The following is a 19,943-nucleotide window of genomic DNA, read 5'->3' on the forward strand; positions in this document are numbered from 1 at the left end:
CTCAAATTTTTTTTTTAGTTTTTTAATTGCCTATTGTTCCCAAATTGCTAGTCTTTGTCCTTGAGATCTTTTCAACATCTTTTTTAATTCTTATCATGATCTTATCCTTTCAAGTTTAAATGGATTATTATTGAATTGCTTTTTCTTCTCCTGTCCTGGTTCAGTGTAGTATAGTTTGGAATAAATTCACAGTAACTACATAGGAAAAGAATCCTTCTTTGAATGCTTTTATTAAAGATAGGAAAAAAAGAACCACATATTTCCAGCCATCACCTCTTTTTTTTGACAGTCTGGTTTGATCTTTGTTCCATAGATTAGAGCACTGTTTTTATTCAATTTAAAAGTCATGTTCTGTGACATTTTGGATAGGTTGAGGAAGATCACTTAAAAGTAAAATGGTTATCAGAAATAAGTAGGTCACTTTTTTACATGCTTTGAATATTTAGATTTAGTCATATTTCTTTATGCTTTGGTTAAATATTTCTTGGTTATGTAATTTTTATAGAATTATTAAAATATGAGAAAGTGTTTTCTAACAGTATTTCATTGTATATATTTAGGATTTTGCATAGGAAAATCTGGCTTTCGTAGGGTATAGTTAACCTTTTCTTGATATGCCTGCATTGGTTGTTGAAGCCACAGGTTGAAAATGGAGATACAGTCTAGTATGTACTAAGAAAAACCTTCGGCATGTCTCTGCTACATCACAGAAATTGTGTCACAAAAATTGTGTTCGCATGCTCTGACATGTCAAAATTAATGTTTACTTTCAAAATAGAAGATAATTTCACAAGATTTTGCCATAAGATTTTTTCCTTTCATGAAAGGATTATATATTTAATAATATTGAGAAACTATATAATATTTTTAGCACGTAAGGAGGCAACACAGATCAAGAGCACTAACTCAGGAGTCAGTCAAACCTGAATTTCAACCCCATCTAGCCCCAGCCCCTTACAATTATCTATACACTCCATATGTTATTACAGGGCTTTATGATAACAAATATAAAGTGTTAACTTTATATCTGGTGTGTGAAATATTTAAGAAGCAAACAGCAAACACTGGGCTTAAGGAATAGCCTGTATAAATGCTAAAATATTGTTGTATTCAAAGTAAACCATGATATAATGTCTGAGACCTGTATATCAGAAGCATACGTATGCTTATTTTATTTTTAATTGCACAAAAACATTCTAGATCTAGAAAACACTAGATTTTATACAAGATATATATAAATTTTATCTCCCTCGTCTTTGGAGATGTATTTAACACTGAGGAATATATACAAAATCAAGTCAGAAATCTGTAACAAAAAAGTAGCTACTTAATTATTTTCACTGATACATCTCATTTATTGGTCATAATACAGAATTACATGGCAGCCACAGTAAATTTATATTTTTGAAGTAGAAATTAAAATTTTTGCTTATTCCAGTGGAAAAAATAGGTTATGAATATGTTGGTCTATGCTGGTCATATTTATAGTAGCATCCATATTAGGCATAGCAGTTTGATGTATGCTATATTATACCTATGCTATGCTGCTGTGTAGTGAACAGGCTAACTACTGGATGATGCTTCAATATCTCTAGGAAAGGGTTTGTTGCTCTCCTTAGAAATGGTTTTGTTTTTAGAATGATTCAGTGACACAATTCCAAGTCTTCAACCAGGTAGGTCTTTTGTTTACAATAAATTACAAAACAAACACAGAGCAATACATTAAAAATGCAAGTGGCTTATTTGATACATTTGACCCTCCCTGTAAGGATTTCTCTATATGTACCATGAATGTATTATGCATTCTACATTCATGTAAAAAGTGTTTATTAATAGCTGTCAAAAATGAGCTTTTCCACGTTAAATCCCAGCATTCTGCTTACCAGTGTACCATTATTGTACCACATTTAGCATCAAAGCTTTCTTCCTAAAAAAACATGCTCTTTAAAAATTTACTGCTACTCTGTCCTCAGCAAATCTTGAAACTCCTTGGCTGTTTTTCTCTGTTCTTTCTACTTATAACAATTAAATTCTTATAAACTGACTGTTATCTTGCTTACTATATGTTCACCTATTTAACTATAGTTAGGAGAGTATTAGAGACCAAATCAAATCCCAAATACCAAAACTACCACAAAACATTTAAGATGCTAGAGTCCTCTCTGGACTAGTTTTGCTGCCTTTAGGAACCTTTGATTACCAGGTACCTGTGTTTTTTTAAGTGCTATCCATTAGTAAGTATGGCCAAAATTAAATGTAACATAAAATAATAAAACTTTTCCCACAGAAGGAAGTTTTTTTGTTTGTTTTGGGGGTTTTGGGGGTTTGTTTTTTTTGGGTGTTTTTTTTTTTGTCTTTTTGGGGCCTCACCCTCGGCAGAGGGAGTTCCCAAGCCAGGGGTCCAGTTGGAGCTGTAGCCTCTGGCCTACGCCAGAGCCACAGCAACGTGGAATCTGAGCCCAGTCTGCTACCTACACCACAGTTCATGGCAAACACCAGATCCTTAACCCACTAAGGAAGGCCAGGGATTGAGTCTGCATCCTCATGGATGCTAGTTGGGTTCAGTAACCACTGAGCCATGATGGGAACTCCAGAAGTTTTTTTATTTTAGTATGAAAAGCTCAGTATAAGAAGCTCTTTAAAAATTTGAGCTTCTTTGTGGTAACTTTAAGTTTGAAGTTTTCTTTAAATTATAAAATTTTATTAATCTGTAATTATTCCCTCTTAGTTATTTTTATCTTGAAATGTATGCAACACAGAGGATTTTGAGCTTCCAAGAGGAAACTGTTTTAAAAATTACTTATTAACATATAACATCTGTAACTATAATGTATCTGTAGTAATCTTACTTGAATGAGAGGTTATTGTTATGTTTATAGATTAAATTTTGAAACTTCTTATGTGGAAAAAAACAAGATGAGATTTACCCTACCAGATATTAAAATATATAAAACCATATGGTAGTATTGACCCAGAAATAGATAGCTGGAACAGAAAATAGAAAAACAAACCATGTAAAATTGGAAACTTTGTTCATGATAATATATTTCAAATTGATGGTGAAAAGATGATGTTGGAAAAAATTTAAATCATTTAGAATATTCTTTTTCCATATACAAAATAAATTTTAGAAGAATTTAAGAGCTAAATTTTTAAAAAGGTTTTCGAAGAAAATTTTTTGTCATCTCAGTAAAAAAATCTTTCTAATCAAAACACAGAATGCAGAAAAAGGAAAATATTGATTAATTTATTTAACCATAAAAGTTAAAATTCTGTATGAAAAAAGGATGCTCAACAAAGATAAAAGACAAATGACAAAAAATAAAAGATTAATATGCAGAATCCATGGAGTTCCATAATTAAGAATAGATGGAGGAGTTCCTGTTGTGGCTCAGTGGGTTAAGAATCCAACTAGTATCCATGAGGATGCAGTTTCAATCCCCGGCCTCCCTCAGTGTGTGAAGGATCTGGCAACACCATGAGCTGCAACATAGGTTGCAGATGATGCTCGGATCTGGCCATTGCTGTGGCTGTTGCATTGCAGCTGCAGCTCCCAATTCGACCCCCAGCCTGGAAACTTCTATATGCCGTGGATGCAGCCATAAAAAGACGAAAAGAAAAAAAAAAAGACTAGATGGACAAAGTATGTGAACAGGCAGTTCACAAAAGCAGAAATACCAAGCTCCTTTTTTTGTTTGTTTGTTTTTTTTCTTTTTGGCTGTGCCCATGTTGTGTAGAAGTTCCCAGGCCAGAGATTGAACCTGAGCTGGCTCAGTGACAATGCCAAATCCTTAACCTGCTGCACCACAGGAGAACTCCACAAAGCTTCTTTAAACATATCAAAGTAAATTCAGCCACATTATTTCTATGAAGAAATGCTAATTTAAATATTTTTGCCCAGCAAATTGGCAAAAATGGAAAAAGATGGTTAACATGCAGCATCTGCAAGTACATGAGGAAGCAGGAATGGGGCATACAGTGTTGGAAGTGTAAATTGGCAAATCCTTTGTGTAAGATAATGTAGCAGTATCTAACAAAATTTAAACTGTGCATATCCTTTTGTAGTACTGGGTAAAAGAATCTGACCTGCAGAAATGCTTGCATATGTGTAAACATGAAGTAACATACTTTCCCTGCCATCAGTGAGACCTTTTCATATCTTTAACCATGGCCATTAAAGTATCGTGGATCACCCTGGTTTCTGCCCTCAGTTTTGTTTTGGGTTTGTTTTTTTTTCTCCCCCCCCCCCCAACTCTATTCCCTCTTTCATACTGCTCTCAGAATTATTTTCCTTAAAAGCAAATACAATCCTGGCCCTGCTTACTTAACATTTCTACTTTATTGTTGCCTGCAGGTTTTTTACAATCTTTCCCCCACCTTATTCTCACCAGTCTACCTGTCTACCTCATAAAGGGCATGGTCCAGCCACACTAAACAACCACCCCAATAAACCAAGCATGCTGGGCCAGCCCTTCTATCACTCCTAGTCTGCTCTCTGTTCACTCATCACATATTCATTGAGTATCACTATTCTTGAAGTACTAAGGCTATTGCAGAGGCCAAGGTCCCCCCCCCCCATTACCTTTTCCAAAGCTATTGGAGTATTAAGGGAAAAGTGGAGATTATCAAATAAATAAATATATACATGTAAAATCAGGTAATAAGTATTATACATAAAATTAAAATAAGCCAGTGTGATAATGGATGGGTGGATACCTGAGACTAGTAGACAAGGAAGATTCTGTGAGGAAATGAATCTTCAGATTAGATCTAATGATAAAAAGGATCCTGTCATTTAAATAACAGGGAAGTTCGAGCATTTCAAGCAGAGAGAACAGCTAGTGAGAAGACTCCAAGGCAGGAACACACTTGATATGCTTGAATTAAAAGAAATAGTATGCTAAATGAAGGCAATAATACAAGTTGTAGGTGATGTATTATATTAAGGAATGCCAGCCACCACAGCAAACAAAGGGGCCTAACACAACAAAGGTTTATTTCTTGCTCTTATTACATGTCTAAGGCAGTTTGGCAGGAAGGCTGTACTGATAGAGTTTCCGTCATCTTGAACACATGGTTTTCCATGATCACTGGAACAAGAGAGAAATGGAAGAAGAACACTGACTCTAAGTCAGCTCTGAAGAGATACATATCATTTCCTTTTGCTTTCATTTGCCAAACTAGGCATATGGACCCAATCTAATGGCATAGGAGCCTAGGAAACACAAATGGAGCACATGGCATGTTTGGTGAACACTGAGAAGACTTAGAATGCTGTTGCAGGTATCTTGATAAGAGATGATGGTGGCTTAGACTTAGAAGAAAGAGAAAGATGGATTCGTTGGGAGTCTGTTTTTAGAGGTAACAGAAGTTGCCGATGAGTTAGAAGTGGAGTATGAAGGAAAGGAAAGGAATCAAGGGTGATTCTAGGGTAATTTGTACATGCTATTTCTTTCTAGGGATGTTCTTTCCCAACTCCCCACCTGAAAAAAATTTCTTCTTTCCAAACCCAACTCAAATATCATTTTTTCTGTAAGGCATTCTTTATTTCCCGCCAGATTAAATCCTTCCTTTTCATTCACTCCCATTCCATTCTTTTCATTCTTCTTTACAACACTTACTGAATTGTAGTATAGCTGTCATTTACATCCATCTCTTCTACAAAACCATAAGGTAACATCTTTCCTGGCATACAGTTAATTGTTCAATAAAATTTTTGCATGAATGAATGAATGAATGCATATACAATGTGTAGTATTTTCTTCTCATGTGCCGTGACTGGACAATTCATATATAATTGTATGAATTACACAGCATTTCGGTCTAAGAAATTTTCTTCAATTTCTAAAACATTATTCTTGGCTATATATCTGTAATCTTTGGCTGCCATAACTGCTTTTTTTTAATTTAAGTTTTTTTTTAATTAACAGAATGAGAGGCAGCTGCAGGTACTGGCAGATTACAAAAGGCATAATTACTAAAAGCAACTGAAGCATTTTAAAGTATAATTTAACAGGAAAAAAAAACATCTGGCACATGCTATGTTAGTTTATCATAAGAGAGTTTCGAAGAAAGCATTTGCTGCAGCTGGCAGATCCATCATTTCCCTGAAATGAATAGTACACCTTTTTTTATTTCTCCTGTATAATAGAGAATAGAGTCTATGTGACTTACTCTTTATTCATCACTAAAGGATTTCATGCACTAAGGAAATATTCCCTTATGGTGTATCAACCAAAATATACATGACCCATCCTTAAATTATGCCTCAATAATAGCAAAATGATCTAAGCAATTATAGTAATTAATTATAATGCCTAAGATACTGGCCCAAATTTTAAACTCTTATTCCATGCCTTAAGGAACCATAACTTCTTTTATTTAAAATACTTGTGGTATTTTCAAAAAGACTAGTGCGTTGTAGGGAAAATTTTGCTTCTAACCTTATAACTACCTTTTCAGTATGTGTGTGTGTATGTATACACTGACATTGAGAATTGAAGTATGTTTAGAAATTTTCTCTTTCAGCATGGGTTAGGGTATCTATTTCTATGACAGATTATCAGAAAAAGGCTGATTATTGTTATAAAACAGCTTATAATGCGTACCTTTTTGAAATAATCTTTATGTCCAATTATCCACTGAACATTTCCATGAGTACCTTAAACTCAGTATCTTCAAAACTGAACTTATTGCTTTACACCTAGCCCAGGTCTTTATTTCATCCTACATTTTCCATTTCTATGTGGTAACTGATAATATCTACCTCACTGCTCAAGCATAACTCCAAATGTCATCCTGAACTCCTCTTCCTCCTCATACCCCTAAATCGAGTATTACTAATTCTGTCTCCTAAATAACACTTGAATCTGTCCATTTCCCTCCAACAGTTTAGGCTATCAACATTGCTCACCTAGATTAGCACTCTAATCAGTAAAGTTTTCTGATATTCAAATCAATCGTGTCTCTTCTCTCCTTAAAATACTTCAGTGTCTCCCCAGGGTACTGATGGTAAAGTCTCAACTTCCTATCCAGACCTATAATGTCCTTACATTTCCTTATGTGACCTTTTACATATAAAATGCAACCTGTATTTCTTCGTGCTTCCAGCTTCTTCCTCTGTCACCCCACTCCCACCTCCTGGAAACACTCTATGTCCAATTCATACTGAGCTTCTTTCAGTTTCCTAGATTTATTATCCCATCTTATTTTCTGGCTTTCACACGTGGATTTGATTGTAACACTCTTTGTTACCCTGCTTTTGCCCATCCAACTTCTATTTATCTTTCATACATCAGCTTAAAAGCCTACTTCCTCTGGAGAGACAGCTCTAATCCCCTAATCCTGCATATGTGTTCCACAGCACTGTGAACTTCTTATAGCATTTACTACCTATATTATAAATTTGTAGCTTTTCAGTATTCCTAGGAGTTCTTAAGTTTCACTGTGACAGCGATGGGATCTTGTTCTTCCTTGTCTTCCTACCACCTAGCAAAGGCACTCACTTCAGTATTTATTGAATGAACGAACTTTGTAATTTCCTCAATCTTATCCTAAGACCAGCACTTAAAATTAGGTGTTGGGAGGAAAATTCACACATTACTTTGAAACTTTGAGTTAATTCTTCAAATAACTTAAAATGAGCATTCTAAGAATGGTATCTATAAATAAAGCTCTGTAACACATTGATTTTTGTAGCAGTAGTCTCCCAAATTTTTTACACCACTACCTTAAGATGTAATCACTGAACTGTGTATTTAATTGTGACGTGAGAGCAAGTAGGTTGTGAAATCTTTGAAAAAGTAAGATATGGTATATTAGAAATGTTATTGAATGGACTGGTTACTGATCCTGTGGAATTAACTAAAGTTTGTGTAGGCTAAAAACAACCTTACATGTGCCAGGCACTGTTCTAAGCCTTGTAAATGTAGCTTCTCTCTCTGTTTTTTTGTGGGTTTTTTGGTTTTGGTTTTGGTTTTTTGGCCACGCCCGTGGCATATGAGTTCCCTGGCCCGGGATCAAATCTGAGCCACAGCAACAACCCAAGCCACTGCAGTGACAATGCCAGATCCTTAACCCACTGCACCACAAGAGAACTCCCAGGTAGCTTCTCTTTTAGAGCTTTCATTCCACTGTGGGGAGAGAAATCATAAGAAGGTAAACTAACAAATAAGGTAATTTTAGATGTTTTAAATGGCATGACAAATGACATGGTGTTATACACAGTAACTTGGACAGGATGGGAGCTGAAAGGAAAGGGCTGGATTGTTTTTTAAATAGTCAGAAAAGGTGAGATTTAAACTGAGGCCCAAATGATAGAAAGAAATCAACTATATGAAAAGGCTGGGGAAATATTCAGGCAGATGGAAGAATAGCACATACAAAGGTCCAGTGTTAAGGAGCAGACCCAATTAATTAAAGTATATTGAGTGAGGAGCGAGACTGCTGTCAGTTTGAGGAACTAGGCAAGGATCAGACCCTGAGAATCTTGTATTTTAAGTAAGCCATTTTTACTTACTTTAAGAAAGATATTTAAGACTTCTTTAAGTTGAAGTCCCAAAGTGTAGCAGTAGGGAATCATTGGAGAATTTTTAATATTCTTGGATCTTTAAAAGACCACCCTAGCTATTGTGTGGCAAACAGACTAGAGAAGGGGCACAAATGGATTCAGGGAAACCAGATATTAGATTATTACAGCATTCTAGGCAATAGATGATAGTGGCTTAGAACAGAGGGTTGTTGGTGGAGATGGAGAGAAATGGACAGTTATGAAATATATTAGGGAGGTGTAGGGTAGAACTTGTAAGTTGAATATACGGGATGAGGAAATGGGAGGAATCAAAGGTGATGCCTGAACTTTGACATGTATATCTGGGAGGGAGGACACTTTGAAGGTATGGATAAGGAGTGGGTGCAGTTTGGGGCAGGTTGCATTCGAGGTGCTCATTAGTGTCCCTCTACAGTCCTGGCCCAGATGAGATAACTTTGGGGGAATGTGCAGATAGGGAAAGACGGAACCTGGACTGTGCCCAGGGTGCTCTAGTATATCTAAAACTGTCCTGTCTACTGTAACCTGTGGTATTTTTAGTTAGCCGAATGAGATTTGAAACCTTAGGATGAATTTCCTCTTTTAATAGTCAGGTCTTTTGAAGCCATACGCAAAGTTGAGGTCACAGTCTACAGTCATTGACCATTTTGCTGCATACTCAGGATTTAGCTTGTTTTTTGGAGAATCTTCATTTTGCCTTTAAGATCTTGGTATTATATAATGCCATAGATATGCTTTACTAACATCTCTTAGAAATGATTGGACTTAAGATGAAAAGCAATGTGATTTCGTTGAGAGAATATTTTGATTAAAAGACTGATATGAACCCCATTTTTTTCATTCAATCACTGCATAAGCTTAGGAACATTAAAACACTTTTCTGAGTCTTAATTACTTATAACATGAGAATAATAGCTTTTTTGCAGCATTGAAGTAATAATAAGGTACAGTATTAATGTTCAGCTGGTGTAGAAAACCCTTTTGGCACCTAATTGTGGGCAACATTAACCAGTGAAGTTTCTGTACAAAGCTGACCAGTAAGTACCCAAGGCATTCTGCATGCCCATACCTGGTCAGTTTCACCTAGTGTCATCTGGCACTTGCCTTACAGTATCAGTGATTTGTTCCTAAACCAGGTTAAGCCAGTTATACTTTTTTAGAAATACTTAATTAAATAAGGAATACATGAGGATAAAAAGAGAAAGTTATTGTTTCTTTTTAAACTGCGTTTTGTACTCTGGCAAATTTGCTGTTGAATTAAGTCTGGACAAGCAACCATAAAATAGAGGGACTACTATAAAAATCTAGAATAATTCTGTATTTGGATTTCTTATCAAGTGCTTTAAATTCTTATATCACCTTAATGAAACCAAAAGTGGAAATAATATAGGTGATAACATTGTGGATGTGGTTTGTATAAGAAAGACCTTCAACATTGAAATGCTCCAATTAGTGTGCTCAAAAAAAAAATTCTTAAAAAACTTTGTATATTTTAGATTCCACATTTAAGTGATATCATGTGGTATTTGTCTTTCTCTTTCTGACTTACTTCACTTAGTATGATAATCTCTAGTTGCACCCATGTTGCTTCAAATGGCATCATTTTTTTCTTTTTAGCGGGGAGGGAGTAGGATGGACTGGGTGTTTAGGGCTAGTACATGCAAACTATTACATTTAGAATGGAACTAAATGTAAATGTGCTACTGTACAGCACAGGGAACTAAGTCTAGCCTCTTGGGCTGGAACATAATGGAAGATAATATGAGAAAAATAGGAGTTCCTGTCGTGGCGCAGTGGTTAACAAATCTGACTAGGAACCATGAGGTTGCAGGTTCAATCCCTGGCCTTGCTCAGTGGGTTAAGGATCCGGCGTTGCCGTGAGCTGTGGTGTAGGTTGCAGATGTGGCTCAGATCCAGCGTTGCTGTGAGCTGTGGTGTAGGTTGCAGATGTGGCTCGGATCCCACTTTGCTGTGGCTGTGGTGTAGGCCGGCGTCTACAGCTCCGATTAGACCCCTAGCCTGGGAACCTCCATATGCCGCAGGAAGCAGCCCTAGAAAAAGGCAAAAAGACAAAAAAAAAGAAAGAAAGAAAAATAATGTATGTGTATATATATATACACACACGACTGGGTCACTTTGCTCTATAGCAGAAATTGGCACCATACTGTAAATCAACTATAATAAAATAAATAAATAATTTTTTTTAAAAAACTTTGTATATTCCAAACAAAAAGTCCAGGCAAAATCCTTATCCTTCCTTAGGCATCAGATCTCTTAAAAATCTGAGGAAATAGGAAGATCTTGCATGTATCTCAGGGTGTTTATGAACATCCCTGAGGCCTGTGCATGGACCCAGATGAAGAGCCCTTGCTCACCCTTGACCTATTTTCATCTCCAATTGAAGAATTAGATGACTCACTCCCCCATGTCGATTTTAATATTTTCTTAATATCTACAGCATTAATTACTTTGTTTATAAATTATTTTGTAAAATTTTACTTACCCAGAAGATAGTAAATCAATTATATTTTACAACTAAATTTTTAAATTATAATTTTGTAGACATGACTAGGATTTTCCATCATACATACCTGAATTATATAAAAGTTAACTTATTTAGTTTGCTGATGGGCTAAGCAATTTCCAGTGCTATTATAAGGAATTCCTCATTCTTCTATAGTTACATTGAAATTGGTAGAAGATAATTTTTTTAAACCTTATAACCTGTTCTGTAACATAGCAGAAATTATAGTAAAACTGGGTACAATTCCATCTAAGTTCTTTACTTAGTAAAAGTGCCCTTTAACTGCCATAACATCCTATAGAAACTGGAAATGTCATCTATCTCTACCTTCTAGCAGGCTCCTCTTAAATAACCCCTGATAGGTAAGAATGTCTCTGTTTTTAAAGATTTCCAGTGAAGAGATTATGTAGCTTTACTTAGCCAGTGTTTGAAGTATGATACCACGGTGAAACTTTCTGGAAAGTCTTATTTTATGTTTATCCTAAATCACTAATGATATAGGGAACTCTCAATTATGTTCTGTAATGAAGAGACATTTTCTCATAGATAATACAGAGTCGGATCATCCTCCTGGGTCTTTCCTTTATCCCTGCAGTGAAATATCCTGACAGAGAAATAAGGAGCTGCAAAGTACTGACAGGGAGGCTCTAGGAAAGTCTCAGGGGATAGAGTTGGTGAAATCACTTTTCTCTCTACCATTTAATACTTTCTAAAATTTCATTCAGAAGTGAGACTGAAGGAAATGCTTAACTGAAAATAACCGTTTCTTAGCTACTTCAAATCCTTTGGAGAAAGTAGTGACTATAAATTTAAATAAATAAAAGTAATCTTTAAAGTATGTTTTGTGGCAGATTCTTCAGTAACTGTTTGTTGAGCAAATAAGGAATAAAATTTTCTGTTAGGTTTCCTATAGAAATTTAGCAATAAATCTGCAAATATCAATTCCCTCTATGTAAAAGCCCTGTGGTATATACTGTGGAAACTAAAAACAATCCCTTTTTTTTTAAAGTTTCCATCATACATGTGTATGTGTGATGTATGTATGCGTAAACACATATATAAACCACTAAATAGAAATATAATACAGAATTGTTAAATGTCTTCTATATAAAATAAGTATCAGTGTTGTGATGTGAGAAGAGAACCATGAACTAAGAAGGAAGCATGAAAAGTGGAGCAGTGATAGAATCTTGGGAGCTCCTGTTGTGGCTCAACAGAAACAAACCTGACTAGTATCCATGAGGATGCAGGTTTGATCCCTGGCCCCTCTCAGTGGGTTAAGGATCAGGCATTGCCATAAGTTAAGGATGGTATAGATCATAGACACGTCAAGGATCTGGTGTTGCTATGGCTGTGGTTTAGGCTAGCAGCTGCAGATAAGAAGTAACTTAATCATTTGTATCTTTATGATCTTAAATTTTGTGGGCAATTTTTTCTTCCTTCCTTCTTCCTTCCTTCCTTTCCTTCCTTCCTTCCTTCCTTCCTTTCTTGTCTTTTTAGGGCCCCACCCGCAGCATATGAAAGTTCCCAAGCTAGGGTTTGAATCAGAGCTGCAGCTGCTGGCCTACACTACAGCCACAGCAACACCAGATCCAAGCTGCATCTATTGACCTACACCACAGCTCATGGCAATGCCAGATCCTTAACCCACTGAGTGAGGCCAGGGATCAAACCTGCATCCTCATGGATACTAGTCATATTCATTACCACTGAGCCACAAGGGGAACTCCCAATTATTAGTATATAGCAGAATAAGAATTTTAACAGAGACACAACCCCACCCCCGCCCCTGGCTGAAGAGGCAGCTATGTGCCTGTCAGCAGCCTTTGCTGGCCATATACCACCCTTCTTGTAATCTTGTAGAAACTGTGTACCTTATGTCCTTGCTAGCAGCTCTGCTAATGGTGCACCAAGCATTGCTTGTCAGTTTCACTTTTGTAATCTTGTTTGCTCAGCTTCTTAGGCAGAAACTCTGTCTGCTCAGGGAAGGGGGGACCGGGACTGCTTGCACAGGGAAAAAACAAGACCCCAGGAGTCTGTATTGCATAAAAGCTACCCAGAACAAAGACCTGGTGCTCAGACGCTGGAGGTGACTCCTCTGAGCCCTTGCACTGGTGCTGAATAAACCTGGCTATTCCGCATCCCCAAGTGCTGCTTGTCTCTTTCCGCTGCCACCGTTTCTGCAACAGTAGTAATTCTTGGAAGTTATTACTGTTACTCAGATAAATTGTCATGGGTAAGTGAATAGTTTAAGGCATCAAATTATGCAGTAGGTGTATTCTGAAAAGGTTTTATATAAACTGAGTGTTTTGAATTTTACGAATATAGTCTTTGTGTCATCTTCATCTCCATGGTGCTCAAGGGTTATTTCTCATCAGCACTAATGGGCCTGACTTTTACATTTAATTCCTTTTGACCTTAAAAGACTGGCCACTTCAGTTATTTTGCTTTTCTATGTTTTGTTGTTATGTTGAGGAGCAGCAGTGGTTTTAAACTACACAAGACACTTAAAAGTAAGCACAAAGGAGTTCCCACTGTGGCTCAGCAGTAACAAACCCAACTAGTATTCATGAGAACACAGGTTCATTCCCTGGCCTCACTCAGTAGATTAAGGATCCAGCATTGTCATGAGCTGTGGTATAGGTTGCAGACGCAGCTCAGGTCCCAAGTTACGGCTGTGTTGTAGGCTGACAGCTACAGCTATTTGACGCCTAGCCTGGAAATTTCCATATGCCGTGGGTGTGGCCCTAAAAAAGACAAAAAGTAAGCATAGTAATTCATCCTGCAATATTATTACCACCAAAATAAAGCTAAGATTTCAGCTTGTCTGTCATGCAATCAGTGATAAATACTCCAGCTCCTCATAGTGACCAGTACTTATGAAGACACTGAGTAAGAATAAGTCATTTTCCTCTTTGTTAGTAAGTCCTATTAAGGCAGCATCTGTGTGTTTATCGCCATATGCCTTGCACTTGGCCATAAAGAGTGTTTAGTAAATACCTAGAATTTTATTTGTGGACACTGTTATTTTTTGTTCCCTCCTATGTATTTATACCAAATTGCTTGCTGACTTTAACAATTGTCTACTCAAATACAGAACATTAGAGAGCCTTACCAGGTTCTTAGGCTCACTTGGAAAAAAATCAAAGCTGAACTTATTTTGGAAGTGTTAATCTATTGATGTATTTTAGAAGCAGAAGTAAGGTCAGAGGGTAAAATCCAATCCTGAATTAACTATTTTAATACTCAGAAATTGACCTGATCTTTTTTTGAAGTTTTTTTCAAAATGACATTGTATCTACTTCTAACCTGAAGCTCTTGAAATTATCTTTGGGCAAAAACAAGATAATGCTTAGATATTGAACAAAAGACAGTTTTGTACTTAGGATAATTCCAGCTAATAAAGCACAAAGGATACAAATGCATAAAATAAAGCATATGTACAACCAAAACAAATTTTAATCCTGAATATACTACACTGAAATGGTGTTGTAGTGATTAACATTACCTTAAAATTTCTGAGATTTGAGCCCTTTTAAGAAGCATTATATGGTAAATCTTAAAATAACAAATACTGGAGTTTCCCTGGTGATGCAACAGGTTAAAGATTCAGCATTGTCACTAAGTGAACCATACAGACTGCTTTGGTACTGGTTCAATCCCTGGTCCCCATGCCACAGGCACAGCCAAAAAAAATAACATACTGGATCTGTTTAATATAAATATACTTTCATATTAATGCCAAATAACACTTCAAGATAATAATATTAAAAAAAGACACTGGCACTTTTAAAGTATGTGTGTGTTTTGGGGTTTTGTTTTTTGGGTTTTTTTGCTTTTTGATATGGCCTATTAATAAGCAAGTTTTGTTTTGTACCCTAGATGATATTTTTGTTCAAAACATGAGCATGTATATCACTAATAAAAATTCTCTTTTGTTAGATTTTTTGAATAGTTACATTAATGGCTTTTTTTCTTTTTCCCCTCCTCTTGATTAATAGGAGTGAGCTGAGTCGACAGAAACTTCATACCCAAGAGCTGCTTTCTCAGCTGGAAATGGCAAATGAAAAGGTAGTTGAGGTAAGATAATGACTCTCCAGGGAAGTCCTTTCTGCTACAGCTTGATACACACATTATAGAATTTTACCTGAGCCAAGTCCAAATTAATTCTCTACTTGGAAGTGGCCATGCAGATGCATTTCTTGTAGAAATCATGCATAGCCCTAGAAGTCCACACATAGTATAATGTGAATAAAAGCTTTGAAAGTCAATGATTCATCATATTTAAATGACAAAGATAGAGCCCTTATTTCAGTGCTATCAGTATACCTTGTGTTATTTCAGAGCTGTTAGGATCCTCTTTATTTCTGTGCATGTCTAAGAATTTTTTTTAAAAACCAACTCTTCTTATTTTAATCCATCATAGAAGACATAGAGAAAACACATTTGCCTACTGGAATATATTAAAATACTCCTTTAGATTAATACTTGAGGAACATTTGCTATATTTAGTTCTAATTTTTTTCTTGGAGAGAAAAAAAGGTAAATAATTTCTAGATTATGACTAGAACTTCTAGAACTCTAGCTCTTTATTTGATGTTCTAACTTCAAATGTATTTGTTGGAATTTCCCTCACAGTCTGTATGGTTCACTAGCTTTCTGCGCCCTTCTATTGGCGTCATAGAGAAGTAATTACTCTTCAGTTTTATAGCATTATAAATTGATAGAAGCAATTTAGAAAGCAACTAAACAGTAGCTATTAAAATACTCTTTGATATATCTCTCACTGCCGGGAATCTGTTCTAAGGAAATAATATAAAATGTGAAAAAAATAAAGGAAAATATTCAACGCAGTAATGGTAGTTATTTTGAAAGATCAAAAGCAGCTAAAATGATCAGTTAAAAAAGAACAGTTGCATATATTATGAGTTATCTAATCTGAACTGTGCCTTAACCATTATGGTAGCAGCATAGAAAAATGTACATTATATATGTAGTAATTTTAACTATGAAAATGATGATTATAGATGATGGCATTTTTCCCCCCAGGTTTTCTCTAGTGTTAATGATATATCTCTTAAATTTAAAACTACATATTTAACTTGGAGGGGGAAAAAAATACATATTTAAACATCTTGGTAAAGTGGAACAGCCAATATAGTTCTCTTCATTCAATTTAATTTTGCTTTTGGGCACAATAAGAAATAGAATAAGCATATTTTAACAGGATACTGGTATTTTAATATTTTGTATTACTAGGCATAACATTCACTTTTATCACTTGTGAGTTAGTACCTGGGAACTATCTAATTCAAAAAACTGTATAATGATTCTAGATGTACAAAAACTTTGTTTAGGCTAGTAAGTATGGAGAAGGCTAATACATTTTTTAATTGACAGATGGTTTGAACTTGTCTGCAGGACAGCACATTGTGACAGATTTATATTCATGATGACTGTATAGGTGCCTGAGGCTGCTCTAGCAGAGTTATACTGACTGGGGTGGATTGTCTCCCAGTTCTGGGAGCCAAGAGTCGAAAATTAGGAAACAGCAGAACTGGTTCTTTCTGAGGGAGTGTCTGTTCTGGGGTTCCGTCCTCGCTTCTGGTGACCTCGGAGCTCCTTGCCTCGTACACGGTGTCCTCCATATGTCTTCATGTGTTCTTCCCTTTGGACGTGTCTGTCTCTGTGTCCAAATTTCCCTTTTTTATGAAGACACCAGTCATACTGGATTAGGACCTACCCTAATGACCTCATCTTAACTTAATCATCAACAAAGACCCTGTTTCCAAATAAGGTCATATTCATAGGTACTCAGGGGTTAGGACTTCAATGTTTTTTGTTTGTTTATTTGTTTTTACCACATCTGCAGCATGCAGAAGTTCCCAGGCCAGGGATCGAACCCATGCCACAGCTGTAACCAGAGCCACAGAACTGACTCCTTAACCCACTGAGCCAGAAAAGAACTCCCTCAACATCTTTCTTTAGGTACATAATGCAGCCCATAAAAATGCCTTAATAACTCTTGACCCTCATACCACCTGGAGTATACAAAAATATTGAGAAGCAAGTAGAAACAGATTTCTTCTTTTAAGAAAATTTTAAAGTATTATTTAATACCTTTAGCATATAAGTCATTAAAGACAAGTCTTAACTCTGTGACAATCAGGATTTCTAGAATGAATGTTTTCTGTTTCTTGAACTTTAATCATGCATGCATGTGTCACAGTTTCCTTGGAAGCTTGTCCTAGCACAATCATTCTGAATGTGCTAGCACACAGCATAGCACCACCTAAGAGCCTGATAGAAGTGTAGGCTCTCAGGACTCATCCCCAGGCTGGTAATCTGGCTTTGAGGCCCAGGCCTGTGTTCTCATGCTCTCCAGGGGATCCCAAAGCAGGGTTCCAGCATCTCAGCATTAACAGATCACAGACTGGAAGTCTTGCCCTTCACTTCAGATTCACTTTGCTTTTGGATTAATTCATGTTCTTTGGTGGTACATAGTGGGGAACAGAAAACAATTTAGTCATAATATCATAATGTAAAACCAACCTTGAACTTTGAAAGTTGCTAACTCGGAAAAGGTAAATTTGGAGATACTATTTTTGTATTTCCTAAGTGGTAAAGTGATGTCCAGATTTTTCATTGATTATTCCATAAAACATCTCCATGCCACATGTGGATTTCTAACTTGTTTGTTTTATATTTCTCCTTAATAGAATGAAAAGTTAATTCTAGAGCATCAGGAAAAATCCGACAGACTTCAGAGGCGACTAAGTGAAGCAGAGCAGAGAGCTGCTTCAGCCTCCCAGCAGGTAGGGAGCTTCCTCGTTATCCCTGGAAAATAATAGACAGTCTGAGTGGATGAAAGATAAGAAAAGTTCTTCAAAAGCTCCCAGAGAATGAGCAGTGTTATTTCTATTTGATTAAATGATTTAAAATTAGTCTCTTTAATATTCAGCACTGAAAAAGTAAACTTCAGAAACAAACAGAAATAAACATCAGTTTCCTTCTGTCGACACCTAAATCTACAACTGTACTATCCAATATGATAGCCACTAGCCACAAGCAGCTGTTTAAATTAATTAATACTAAATAAAACTAAAGTCAACATCCTTGATCACACTACCGGATGTCAAATGCTCAAAAGCCACATGTAGCCAAGACTTGTCACATTGGACAGCGGAAAAAGAGAACAACTCTGTCATCCCAATAGGTCTGCACTCCTCTAGAATTATGTTCTGTCTCAAACTAGGTGGGTAGTCACTGACAGATTTGGAGGTAGATGACATTGCTTTGAATGTAGTGTTTCAAATTGCTCTTTGTTTTTATTGCAGTTTTTAAATGGAAAAAATTACTTGGCTTATAGGTTTAACTTCATCTAATGCACAATTTGTATATGACCATATAAATCTAAAATACCACATAGAAGTTGTCCAGTGGGAAACAGAGTAGAAAATGCAGAACATCAATGAAATAATACAGGACAATTACTCATAATACACACATATCATATAAATTAAATGGGCCATTTATTCTAAAGTAGGAGCAGTGGTCTCAGGAACAAAATGAGAAGTTTAGCAATGATAAAGATAGGCTGGAAACAGACAGTTTAGATAGATAGCTAGATAGCCAGACAAAAACAAGCCAGGTTTTACTCTATTACTAATTATATTTGCTTATAACTGTATAATTGTTTCAATCAGAATTAGTATGATTCTTAGATATTATTACAGCTATTTCATACATAGTAAAGCAACTAACCGTAAATACTCACTGAATTTAGTTTATGTTTGTGATGTTTATAGATTCTTTTTTTTTTTTTGAAACCTATTTCTGGTATGAACATGGCATGGCACTTAACAGAAAATCCTGTAATCATTTATTGTTCTATTACCTTCCCTCTTGAAAGTAATTATAGTTTTATCAAGTAAGTTTAGATTCTTATGAAATTGTGAACTAATGGATGAATTAACTACTCATTCAAGAATTCATGTATTCACTTAGGTTATAAGCTAATAGGAGCCAGGGTGTAGTGGGCAGTATCTTGTGAGCTTGTGTTTTGGTGTCAGGCAAATAGCCTGGTGCCATCAAGTAGTCATGTGACTTCAGGCCATTTCCACTTCTCTTAAGCCTCAGTTTCTTCATGTTTAATGTAGGATAATAGCACCTCTCTGCTAGCTATTGAAAGATTAAAGGAGTTAACACTTACAAAGCACTTTGCATAGTTATCAAGTGGTAGATACTCAGATATATAGAAATTAAATGTCTGTATCACAGTCCTTTAAGCCTCATGTTTACCTTTTTCAAAGAATATTGGTAAAGAAAACGCCTATTTAAAATCACCCATCTGGAGTTCTATAGTGCAAAGGGTACCATTACAAGAATTTGATTATATAATCCAATTGGCATCTAGTCTAGTCTCCTTCCTGACAAGAATTAAACCCACACATCCAACACGGATGTCCCTTCTGTTATTTAAACTCTATAATGGCAGATATTCTACCATTTCTTTGTAAGCTTTTTTTTTTTTTAATATTTTATGAAGTAACCACCTCACAGATTTTACCATAAGCTTTTTTCCCTCCATTCTATTCTCATGTGAAGATGGAAGGTAATCATTCAGCATTTTCCCCATTCACAAAATTAATAATTTTAATAATTAAGTTTTATTTTTTCTATTTTAAGTGTGTCTAAGTCATAAACTGTCTTTATGACATATATTCAATATTTTTAAACTTTAAACTTTTGACCTCTCTGAATCCTTTCAGATTTTCCCATTTTCTTCTAAAAACTGAAATAGGAATAATATCCTGCTAAGGGCTTGATATGTAATGAAATGAAGGAGTTAAAATATTATATTGTCCCTAA

General features: G+C 35.8%; 1 protein-coding gene across 4 annotated transcripts in view; it reads left to right on the forward strand.

Moving 5' to 3' along the window:
• Nucleotides 1–19,943, forward strand: part of SCLT1 (sodium channel and clathrin linker 1) — a 256,137-nt gene that overhangs the window by 228,810 nt on the left and 7,384 nt on the right. For all 4 annotated transcript variants that reach the window (XR_007137479.1, XM_047798622.1, XM_047798620.1 and 1 more), the window contains exons 19-20: nucleotides 15,074–15,152; nucleotides 17,792–17,887. Coding sequence is in view for 3 of the 4 variants with exons in the window: in XM_047798622.1 (XP_047654578.1) it covers nucleotides 15,074–15,152; nucleotides 17,792–17,887 (175 nt within the window). In the remaining variant the exon portion in view is untranslated. The remainder of the gene's footprint in view (nucleotides 1–15,073; nucleotides 15,153–17,791; nucleotides 17,888–19,943) is intronic.

The sequence above is a fragment of the Phacochoerus africanus genome, chromosome 10 (genome assembly GCF_016906955.1).
Source record: "Phacochoerus africanus isolate WHEZ1 chromosome 10, ROS_Pafr_v1, whole genome shotgun sequence".
In the NCBI taxonomy this organism is placed as follows: domain Eukaryota; kingdom Metazoa; phylum Chordata; class Mammalia; order Artiodactyla; family Suidae; genus Phacochoerus; species Phacochoerus africanus.